The sequence below is a fragment of the Elephantulus edwardii genome, unplaced genomic scaffold, assembly GCF_000299155.1.
Source record: "Elephantulus edwardii isolate Elephantulus edwardi_28Jun2011 unplaced genomic scaffold, EleEdw1.0 scaffold00190, whole genome shotgun sequence".
NCBI lineage: Eukaryota > Metazoa > Chordata > Mammalia > Macroscelidea > Macroscelididae > Elephantulus > Elephantulus edwardii.
Genome location: NW_006399940.1, coordinates 3,705,906 through 3,718,436, shown reverse-complemented (window position 1 = coordinate 3,718,436; position 12,531 = coordinate 3,705,906). Strand labels below are relative to the sequence as shown.

At 38.7% G+C, this 12,531-nt stretch overlaps 2 protein-coding genes across 3 annotated transcripts in view; both read right to left on the bottom strand.

The window, feature by feature from the left end:
• NEGR1 (neuronal growth regulator 1) overlaps positions 1–12,531 on the bottom strand; it is a 1,417,016-nt gene that overhangs the window by 847,714 nt on the left and 556,771 nt on the right. The gene's annotated exons all lie outside the window — the stretch shown is intronic.
• Positions 9,756–12,531, bottom strand: part of LOC102845504 (28S ribosomal protein S18b, mitochondrial-like) — a 4,055-nt gene continuing 1,279 nt past the window's right edge. Inside the window, exon 2 of the mRNA XM_006896781.1 lies at positions 9,756–10,564. Within this exon, the coding sequence (XP_006896843.1) occupies positions 9,756–10,564 (809 nt within the window). The remainder of the gene's footprint in view (positions 10,565–12,531) is intronic.

The following is a 12,531-nucleotide window of genomic DNA, read 5'->3' as shown; positions in this document are numbered from 1 at the left end:
ATCATAACAAACTATGGCTGACTCTGAGAAGTGTAAGACAGGTCAGATTTTGATTAAATATTTTTATTTTATTTCTACATTTCTTGTTGCTTTTTTTGTTTACCCTCAAATTTGATCAATACAGTTTTGTAACTATACAAATATTGGGATTATATCAGTATTAATTTAAAAGTACAGCCATTTGACAATTTTGATCAATACTGGATTTTGAAGCAAAGTAGATACATTATGTATAAACCCAGAGGAAGAAGAGATTTTTCAGTTTGTTGTTGTTAAATTCCAGTGAGTAAACTATCACTCATATTTATTGGAAGAACAACAGATCTGAACTTTGTCCTAACCTGTATTATCCTCATTATTTCTGAAATAGTTGAGCCCGTAGACATGTCAGAATGTCCATCCGTCTTGTTGAGTGTCGTCCATGTTTCCAAGCAAGATGTCTTTTTCTAAAGACTAGCCCCTTCTAACAATATGTCCAATATATATGAGCTGAATATTTAGCAATCTTAAAATAATTGTTTTAACTCTTTTAGAAAGCCAATAGAAGGTTTTAGCTAACATATCATATTCCTTAAAGACATTTATTTCATAAGTTCTCAAGCATCACAGTTGTTAGTGTACTACAGCTATTAATATGAGGAGATTAACTAATTAACTATGACTAAGGCTCTATAAACAGTACATGATTTATGAAAGGTAGCAATGAAGTTAGCATGGTTGCTTTTTACACTATCAGTCATCAAGAGATATTCTTTTTCCATTTTCCAATCTTAATATATTTCTATTCTCTTCATGATGGATGGTGACGAAATTGAGTATTCTTGGCTCCACAATCAACAGTCTTGACACCATTGGGAAAGTCGGCTGTCAGAGGCCTCTCCAAAGTACTGAAGAGTAATGATGTCTGTCTAGAGACAGGTGTGCCTGATACAGGCAATGATCTTCACAATCAATTGCAATGTATCAGAGAGCTAGATAATGACTAGGGATGATAGAAGGAGAATTGATACCTTTAAGTTGTGGTGTTGGAGAAGAGTGTTGACTATCCCATGGACCTGGAAAGAGTTAAACCAGGCTGCTCTTTAATGCAAGGATTCTGAAGCTTCGTGTGGCATATACTGGATATGTTGCAAGGAGGGATGAGTTATTGGACAGGGACATCATGCTTGGGAGGGTGGCTGGGCAGCACACAAGGGGAACACCCTCAGTGAAATGGATTGATTCAGTGACTGGGGCAGTTAGGATAAGTGTATCAGAGACAATTAAGACTGGAACAAGATAGAGCAGGGTTTAGGGCTGTTGTACAAAAGGTCTTTATCAGTCACAGGTGACTCAATGACACATAACAAATGCAATGAAAACAAAGCCTTATCCTTGAAAATATCTATGGATATCCAAACCAATAGTGTGTGTGTTTGTGTTTGATGGTATAATTGTTAGGAGGACTTAGATTTTATTTCATTTAATGTTTAATATTACACACTTTTTTTTTTTTAAATTAAAGATGCACCTTGTTTAACTGAGATTCAAAAATTCAGATTGGGAGGAAAGGCAGTCTTTGAGATACATCCCTAAGATTTTTCTGGAAAAGATGCATGTTGTTGTTTGGTGCCGTTGAGTCATAGACGACTCATAGCGACCCTATGAACGAACAGCCTGAGCACTGTTCGCACACAGAGTTTCTGGAGGCAAGCCATTTCAGAAGTGGATGCTGCTCCTGCTTCCAGGCTTGATTTAGTCGGGAAGCTCCAGCCAACATTGTCCACCATGGGTGCCCATTACCACGATTGGCACATCACTGTCGCAGGCTTCAGCATCACAGCAACCACGAGTTACCTCTGTACAGCAACGCACAGACCATTGCTATACCACCTAGAAGAACGTTTGACAGGAAACCAATTTGAACCTGGCCAAGGGCCGCAGATGACAATCACCCACCTTCGACTTGGTAGCATAACTTCCTTTCCACTAGGCCAACGTAGCTCTCTCTTGGAAAAGATTCATAGAAAAGCAAAATTCCACAGGAAGTAAGTGATAGCATGTAATCTGTTTAAGAAAAATGAAGCACCAAACCTTTTTCTTCTGCATTGATATCTATTTAAAAACTGAACCAAAGAATGAGCCTTTTGTTTCTGTGTCACCACATAAAGAAATTCTGGTTGGGTGCAATACATCTGCATATGAACTAAGATCCAGGGGTGAAAGAGAAGAAAGTGCAAGCATAGTAATTCATAGAAGCTAGCCTTCAGTTAGAATCAACACACAGGAAGTCTTGGATATCATATTAGAGTTAGAAAACTGGCAAAATAAGGTAGGAGTTTGAACTGGAGAGATCTTTTGAACTTTTAGGAGCACTGGCACAATGGAAGGAAAGATACAGTAAGGGAAAAACATTTGAGAACACAAAGACACTCAGAATTCCTACTTTCTGAAACTGTTTATAAAACCAAAGAGTAAAACGTCAATTTTGTTATGTGCATGTAATTTTGTTTAGCCAAATTAAAACTCAGAAGTTTGAATATGGAAATTCCATATGACCCAGCTGTTCCACTGCATGGAATATATCCCAAGAAAATGAGAACTGAGGCTTAAGTGGAGACTTGTAGACCGATGTTCATAGCAGCATTATTTACCATTGAAAGAATATGGAAACAGCCCCAATGTCTGACCACAATGGTATGGATTCAGAAATTGTGGTATATTCACACCATGGAGTACTACACAGCACACAGGAGCAATGATTTTGTAAATTACTACCTAATTTGGAGAGACTAGAGAGCATTATGCTAAATAAACTAAGTCCCATAAGGACAAATATTGTATAAGACCATTGTTGTAGAACAAGTATGAGGATCCAAGGGGGAAGGGGAGTGTAGAAGAATAAGCCTAAGGATGGGGGAGGGTGATGGTGGTGGCAGGTGATAATCATAGGGTCGCACAGTGTAATGGGTAGAGGGAGGAGTGGGTTCAGGAAATGGGAATTATTAAATAATGCATACGAACTTTGTAAATAAAACTCTGTGTGTGTGTGTGTGTGTGTATCACCTGAGTATTTTTTAAAAGATTCTAAATATAGTTTCATTTGTGGAAATAGTGTTTGAAAACTTTGAAGTGTATTTATTCTAAGGTCGTACTTAAGTTTTTCCAATTTTGAACAGAAAGAATTTCTGTCTTCTCAGAATTGCAAGCTTATATTATAGCAGAAATTTTTTAGTAACAACCAAATATTTTGTTCTAGATCTTATAAAACCCTATATTTTGCTTTATTTCATCAACTCGTCAAAATACCACTGCTCAAGGATTTTTTTCTCACTAATACTAATTCTCTTTTCACTCTGCTGCTTTTTGTTGTCAGGTGCCTTGAAGTTGATTTCAACCCATAATCACAAGTTTAATAGAATGTAAGGCTATTTGTTCTTGCACTATACTTAAAATTTCTACTGTACATAAGCCCATTGTTGTAGTCACTATGCCAATTCATATCCTTGAGGGTCTTACTCTCTTTTATTGATCTTCCACTTTTCTAAGACTAATGCTCTTTGTGAAGGACTGACCTCATCTGATAATAAGCTCAAAATATGTGAAACAAAAATCTCACTATCTTTGTTTCTAAGGATCACTGTTGGCTTCATTTCTTCCAACCAAATTTGTGAGTTTTATACTTTTGGGAGTTCATGGGATATTTTGTATTCTTCACCAATACTATAATTCAAAGTCTTCAACTCTTCTTTGGTGTTCCTTATTCAGTGTTCAACTTTTACATGCACATGAAGCAACAGAATACAACATAGCTTGAATCAGGTGTACCTTAATCTTTAAAATGAAATTATTGTTCTATAGCCTTTTAAAGAGCTCTGTGAAAGCAGATTTACCTAATACAGTAAATCTTTTGATTTCTTGACTGCTGCTTCCATGAATGCTGATGGTGGATCCAAGCAAAATTGAGTCCTTGACAACTTCAATTTTCTTCATTAATCATGTTACCCACTAGCCCAAATGCAACAATCTTTGATCTTCAGTAAGGGCTTCAAGTTCTCTTCACTTTAATCAAGCATCATACCCAGCAACATACTTAAACTATTACCAGTAGTATTACCATTAATGGAGTCTTACTGAAGCATTAAAATTATATATATATATAGTGAGTAAAACTGTCAACATACAGAAACACCAAAAACCACTTTTTGAATGCTTAAGTACTTTTCCATTTGTCTTCTTCAAACCAAACAACACGGAGGAGAGGGCCAATGAGGGTGAAATCTGACTTAAGGAAACTCCTGACCAGTTCATTCGATCTGACATATAGAGATTTTTTAACATGGCAAATGGGAAAGGTGTAGTGGTTAAGAAATATTTGAAGGGTCGCTGATTTTTAGCTAGGCCAAATTCAACCACAATGCAGTGTTATAGCTTAAGAGCTAGAGGTTGGAAATATAACAACCTTTGCTTTCCCCTATTAGTTTATGTTTAGCATTTACATAATCTATTCTTTTTCCCAGTCATGCAAATAAGCACATTATTTATTGTTATTATGAATTAAAATTATTTATTGCATTCACTTTATTATATTGAATTGTCCAATTATATTTGAAGTAATTTAACAATGTAAAAATCCCTAAGCATATTTATTTAGTTTTTGAAACAGAAATAGTTCATTTTCATTTAATAATATTCAAATCATCTTAATTGCCTTCACTGATACATGTAATGTTTTGAATCTTAATAATTAGAGTTATTTAACTTGCAGGCTAGCCAACTATGTACTGGAAAATGAGGGCAGGGCTCCAATTAATGTGGGAAAAGTATTTTTGCATGTTTTAATAACTTTTAAGAGGAAATATAAGACTTAAGCTGTAACCATAATTACAGAAGCTAGCAATGGAAAGCACATTTGTTTGCTTAACTCATTTCTCAATATATACACAATTATGCGACACAAAATATAGGTGTTTCATTTAATGAATATTAATTTTATTCTACTGCTAAAGAAGCGGAGAGCCTCTAAAACAGAAGCAGGATCTGCGAGGAGGTTACTGCTATGTTTAGGTTTTGTTATTGCTGTTGTTATTGCATGACATTGAATCACCTGTGACCCACAGTGACCTTATCTACATTAGCTCTGAAACCAGTCTTATTCTGATGCAGTCTCGTTGTCTCTGACAGACCTAATCCCACTCCTCCAGGCACTGGGTCATCCGTATCATCCTGCACCTTCCTCTCCTGCACTGTCCTTTCACCCTTCCAAGCATGTTTTCCCTCGCCAAGGACTGGTCACTCCTGACAACATGCCCAGAGTATGTGAGACTAAAAATCCTTGGCTCTAGAAAGCAGCGTGATTTTACCCTTTCCAGGTTAGACTTGTTTTTCCTTTTTTCCCCCCTTTATATTTTGTTTAGGTGTAAAATATATTTTAAAAAAGAACCTTATAGCCACACTATATAATAGAATTAAACTGTTCCATGTGGCTTTCAAGGCTGCAATCTTTATGGAAACAGCTACACCTTTTCCAATGGAACAGTTGGTGATTATGAACCCCCAACTTTTTAGTTAGGGGCCACGTACATAACCACTGCTCCACCAGAAGTCCCTATTAGTAAAAATGTTGTTGTTGAGTGCTGTTGAGTTAGAACTACCCATAGCTTACCTTCCAGCCATTTTTCAGAGGCAGTAAATGGCACAGGTGCAGAATGCCTATCCTTTCACAGGTCAACTGGTGGATTCAAACCTGTGTGCCTTTGAGATGCAGCACAGCTTCTTACTAGGCCACCAGAGCTCCGTCAAAGAAAAATAGTATAGGTAAATATAGAGGAGTCATGCTAAGCGCCATTGCATCAACCTCACAATTGTGATGTCTGAGGTCCCTATTCCAGTTACTGGTCAATTCATCTCATTAGGGATCTTCTTTTTTTCTAACCCTCACTCAATCTTGATGCCTTTCTCCAGGGACTGACACCTCCTGAAGGCATACTCAAAGAATGTGAGAGGAAGTCTTGCCAGCCTTGTTTCTGAGGCTTTTCTTTTTCTAAGATAGACTTATTCTTTCTTCTGTAAGTCCATGTTTATTCAGTATTTGTCACTAACACTATAATTAAAAAGCATCACTTCTTCCTCTCTTTCCCTTATTCATTGTCCATCTTTCACATGCATATAAGGTAATTGGAGATAGCATGACTTGGTCAGGTAACCCTTAGTTCTCAATGTAACATTTTTGCTCCTGATTTTATAAAGTTCTGCAATCTGTATTTGATGAGCTGTCAATGAAGTAGCCAATTGGAAATGTCTTCTCGCTCTCTCTGTATATGTGTGTATGTACACATGTATAAATATGTATATATGTTCATATACACACACACACACACACACATATATATATGTATGTATGTATATATGTATATATATATATATATATACAGGCAGGAGTGGCATCTATTTCCTATACATCATGCCTCTGGGAACTCTATGAACTTTGATAAATGTCAATAGTTGTAGAGGGGCTTTAGGTCTTTTTTTTCATACAGTCGCTATGAGTCGTGCTCAACTCAACAGCAATCAACAACAACCTTGAATTTGAATGCTTGGCAAATCATTCAGGAAGCTAGACTGTATGTATGTCACGATTAGAGAAGACTCATCAACAATCTGCAGTATGTAGATGACACAATCTTGTTTGCTTAAAATAAAGGGGACTTGTATTTTTTGCTGCAGATGGTTAAAGATTAAAGCCGTCATATGAACTACATCTCAGTAGCAAGAAGACCAAAATTTGACTTTTTGACCAATAGACACTATCATGATACAAGAGAAAAGATTGAAGTTCTTGATGATTTAATTTACTTGGATCCACAACCAACAGCAAACAAGAAATCAAAAGGTTTGTTGCATTGGGTAAATCTGCTCTCAAGGACCTTGCCAACGTGCTAAAAAATAACTATATCAGTTTAAAGACTGAAGTATGCCTAATTCAACACATGGTCTTTTGAATTAATTCCTCTTCATCAGAATGTTTGACAATGATTAATGATGACAGAAGAAGAGCTAATGCCTTTGAATTTTGATGTTGGGAAAAAACCCACTGGTATCAAATGGACTACTAAAAGAACAATCCTAGTTGTATTTCAGTTTTGGAAGAAAAAGAGCTAGGATGATTTTTAAGTAGCTAGCTGGTGAATGGGAAGATGGGAAAGGTGGAGGGTTGGAAAAAGAGAGGAAGACTTTCACCAAAATAGTGACATAATGGTTGTAACAATGGGTTTTACCATACCAAGAATGCTGAGGATGGCACAGGATAGGGCGGGAGTCAGATCTGTTGTTCTGCGTCTCTATGAGTCTTACTCAGCATGATGGAATCTATCAACGACCAATTCCCAGATTAATGGACAATGTATGACTAGAATGACAGACTCCTTTCTGTACTGTTGATTTTGAACTGAATCCAAGGTTTTTAAAACCCAATAATTACCAACTATTCCATGTTCTTCATTTATCTTAAAAAATAATCTACCGTCAACTTTCTCTACCTAAAACTCAGACTCACTGACAAAGCCTTTGATTGTTGTAGACACTCTTGGCACCAGGTGTGAAGAAATCAAAAGACAAATTTCATTCAGACTCGCTGACAAGGATTCTGACCATACCGATAACTAACTTTCCAGCATGTTTTCTGAACCTCTGTATTACCCAAAAATAGACTGCCCAGTCTTCCGTGGAGCCACTGGTGTATTTTAACTCCCAGAGAGGTGCAGCTTTTGGGCTAGAAGTGCAAATCACTGCGGATTATGTGCCCAGAGCTCCCCTCTCTTTATTAAAGAAAGTAATTTTTAAAAGAAAGGAAAATGTCAAGTGTCCAAGTGTCACACCTCTTCTGTCATCAGAGAATGGAGATTTGCAATAATCCTTAAAAGGTATTTGGAATTCTGTGAGGATTTAAAGGGGGAATGACCAAGTGATTGCCTTTCCCCAAATGCTGAGTGAGCTGTATTGACAGATTTTTATTGTCAAGCATGCTTGTTAAACTACGTAAATGTTACTATGAGTCTTTCAGTGGAACAGGACAAAAGATGTGATATTAAAATATATTAATGATTTTTGAATTCTAAGATTAATGCTATTGTAAAAGATATTCTCTTATTACTTTCTCATTTTTACATTTTCATTTGTTAAGCATAAAGACTTTTAGATCATGTTAAAAAAATATCATTGACCTCCAGTTGGCAATGTTTCCTAGTTGACCCTCCATGGGCTTTTCTGTAATTGTAAATTACATGAGAGGAGATCGTAGTTCTTTCTCCTTTGAGTTTCTGATGGATTCTAACTTTGAGTGAGGAGTTGCCTTTGGGTAAGGAGAACACCTCCTGATGGAGTATGCCACCAGAGTGCAAATAAATATGTAACCATGCCATTGGAAATACATAAACCTTCAGAGGACCAAAGAAAGTACCTAACCCACTGCCATCACGTCATTTCCAACTCATGGCTACTTTCCATTGGATTTGGAACCATACATCTTTAAGGCAGGAAATTACCCATCCTTCTCACATAGAATAGCTAGTAAACCTTTCAGATAGCACTGGCCTTTCAGTAGTAATACTTTACACACTACATCATGAAGCCTCCACAAACTAGTTAAAAGTCAGTATACTAAATTACATCTTCACCTGTTGTTGCTGTTATGTGCAATTTAGTCACCTGAGACTCATAGAGACCTTATATGCACAGCTCTGAAGCCTGCCCTATCCTGAGCCAGTCTCACTGACTTTGAAACACCTACCCCCATTGCCCTACTTACTGTATCATCTCATCCCAGGGTCTTTCTCTCCTGTGCTGTCCCTCCCCCTTTCCGAGCATGATATACTTCTCCAAGGATCAGTTCCTACTGTCTACATGCCCAAAGTACATGAGATGGAGCTTCAGAATCCTAGCCTCCAAGGAGAAACTTGTTTTCACCCTCTCCAAGACAGACCTATTTGTTTTCTTGGTGGTCCATGGTATGTTCGAGACTATTCTCCAGAATCACAATTCGAATGCATCGATTCTTCTTATGTCATCCTTAATTATTGCACCTCTATGACACATAATAAGTAACTGTCAAAGCTATGGCCTGGATTAGGTGCACCTTAGTCTCTAGACTGACATGGTTGTTTTTCAGCACTCTGGAGAGGTCCCTGAGAGCACATTTTCCCAATGCAATTCATCTTTAGATTTCCTGATTGCTGGTGGTAAGAGTGTTGATTGTGGAGCTGAGCAAGCTGTATGCGTTAGCCACAATATCTTCTCCCCCTGTCATGGTGCTACCAATTGACCCAGTGAAAAGAATCTTTGTCTTTTTGATGTTTTGCTTCAACCGATATTGAAGACTATTGTCCTTGACCTTCTGCAGCAAGTGCTTCAGTTCCTCCTCAGTTTCAGCAAGCAAGGTTGTGTCATCTGCACAATGCAAGTTGTTGGGTCTTCCTCCAAACTTTTTTTTTTTTTTTAGCAAGTCAGAAAGGCAGCTTTAGTTTTGAAAAGTTAAATTAACAGTAGTCTGAAATAGCAACAGAATGTTTTACCCATCACCTTTACATCTATTTACAGTAGGGGAGTGAGGCTTCCCATAACCATGTGTATAGCCTTCAGTTTCAGGTGTATCTACCATTTCTTTCTTTTGGCTCTGGGCCTGACACTGGTCACAAAACGGGCACATATTTCAGTTTGACTGGGACTACCATCTGTTCTTCAGCACCATGTCCAAGGTGCCTCCAAGTCTGCTGCTGTTCCTAAGGGACACCCTGGGTTTCTGACTGATCCGAGGAAGTTTTACCTGGAACTGTGTGGGGCACCTCCGGCATTGTTTCAGGCGGGGGTCCACTCTCCTCGAGGAGGTGGCCCTGGTAGAGCCGGCATAGGCGGGACAGCTCTCTCTCTGGGGGTTGCTTCCAGCTGTACCATGGGTACCAGGAATCTCCTGAAACCAGAGTCGGGGCTGGTGGAGTACCACTCACAGCTCCATGAGAAGTACTGAAGTCAAGGTCACGGGGTTCAACCTGTGGAATGTGGTAACTGAGGAGACCAAGATCCGTGGCTTTCTCGATGGCCTTGGTCAACTTCCTGTGTTGCTTCATACAGACTCTTGTGTATGGAGCATGGTAGATAATACCAGTATGGGCGCAGACAAATTGTTCTAAGAGCTTGATGTTCCTGAAGTCTAAGTACAACTTGTGATCCCGGCAGATGGGGCAAAGGTTCCCAGCAACTTTATTCCCATGGATACATGTCTTTCGAGTCCGCTGTGAGGGTATGCCACCTTTGTGATTGCGACGGTAGTCACCTTTGTGATTGCGACGGTAGTCAGCCCAGACTGGGCGAGAACCATACCTGTTCTGGTACTCTTCTGAGTCAAGGTATTTCCAGCGTTCATCCTCATATGGAGAAACGGGAGCTGAAGGCAAAGACTCTTCCTCAAGGGAGGCTTTAGTGCAAAAAGCCTGAAAGGAAATCTGAACTCCCTGGGCACTTCTGAAAGACGAAAGTCTAGGAAACTGCCTCACCAGTGTGCCCAACGTGAAGGTCGCCAATCCGGGACTGCCTGTAAGGCGACTGCACCGGGTCTTCCTCCAATCTTGATGCTAAGTTCCTCCTCTTGTTGTTGTTTGTTGTTATGTGCCGTCGAGTCGTTTGCAACTCACAGGGACCCTATGCACAAGAGCCCTAGACCCTGCTCTATCCTGTGCCAATCGCACTGCCTCCGAAACACCCATCCCGATTACCCCAGTCACCGAATCAATCCATCTCATAGAAGGTCTTCCCTTCCTGCACCGTCCCTTCACCCTCCCAAGCATGATGTCCCTCTCCAAGGACCCGTCCCTCCTTGCAACATGCCCAAAGTGTGTCAGACGAAGCCCCAGAATCCTTGCCTCCAAGGAGTAGCTTGGTTTAATCCTCTCCAGGCTAAATCTGTTTGTTTTCTTGGCAGTCCATGGTACATTCAATACTCTTCTCCAGCACCACAGCTCAAAGACATCAATTCTCCTTCTGTCCTCCCTAGTCATTGTCCAACTCTCTGATGCATAACAAGTGATTGCAAAGACCATGGCTTGTATCAGATGCACCTTAGTCTCCAGAGAGACACCTCCTCCTAGAGCCCAACTTACCTGCCTCTTATCCTAAATTATCTGATATGCATATAGATTGGAAAGGCATGTAGACAAGACACATCCCTCTTCCTAATTTTGAACCATTAAGTGTTACTCTGCTTTGTTCTGAGGAGTACTTCCTGATGCAAGTACAGGTTTCACATAAGCACAATCAAGTGTTCTGGGATTCCCTTCTCCTCAAGGCACACTACAATTGTTGTGATTTACACAGATATCCCTCTGGTTGAGTCTTTAAACATGAATGAACAAAGACCAGATGAGTTGTGGGAGGAAATCAAGAAAAGGTCATTACAAAGACAGAAGAAGTAAAGACCAAAATGGATGTCAGAAGAGACTCTGAATATTGCACTAGAGTGCCGAAAAGCCAAAGCAAAGGGAAGAAATCAAGATGTTAAGAAGCTAAATAGAAGGTTTCTAAGGGCAGCATGGAAGACAAAGTAAAGTATTATAATGTAATGTGCAAAGAACTGGAGTCTGAAAGCATCGTCCCATTATTATAAGTCCTCATTTATCTTTGTCCGAGTTCAAGCTGTGCTGACTTTTGATGCCATTAAAATAATAAGCATATTTTAATGTCTACTGGTATCATTAGTAAAAAAGCAAACTGACAGACAAAAATCAGTTTTAATATAAGAGCTATGGTAGAGAAATAAACACTGATAAGTAATATTTGCTTAATGCAGTATCAATATTCCTGATATTTGGGAATTTTGAGGATAGGACATGATTCAGATCTGTTGTTCATAGGGTTGTTGTCCATAGAGTACAAATGAGATGTACTTGATATTAATGGCACCTAACAATAACAAGTATTATTAGTACATTTACTAAATGTACTTACCTTAAAGTTCATCTCTTCTCAGATAAATTAAAGAGTGTATTTTATTTTTCAATGGAAGTTTTATGCATTTCATTCCAAAAATACTAACCAAATTTGACAAAACATTTTCATATGGTAATAATGTTTCAACTAAGCTATTTAACATGTCAGATATTATTAGTTTTAATCAGTCAAAGAGCACCATTGTGACCTCAATCTTTCATCTAGAGTGGTACTAGAAGTCTCACAGCAAAAGTGATGTTTTTAGTCATGTGACATGAGTGAGCATTTATCTATTTTGGCATATGTCCAAATATATTTTCATTATATGTTTTTTTTCTTCCCTCTATGGAGTATGTGTGTGTGTTTGTGTATAAATGTCAATCAGTCATAGCAATGAAGTTGGACCTGACTCATAGCGAACTCTTTAGCCAATTTTCAGAGGCTGTAAATTCTGTGGGAGGAGATGGTTCATCTTTCACCTATGGAGCAGCTGTTGGATTTATGGCTTTAAAATGCCTGCGTTCAGGTTGGCAGCACAACTCCTTACTTCTAGGCCACAACTCCTTGCCATAAGCA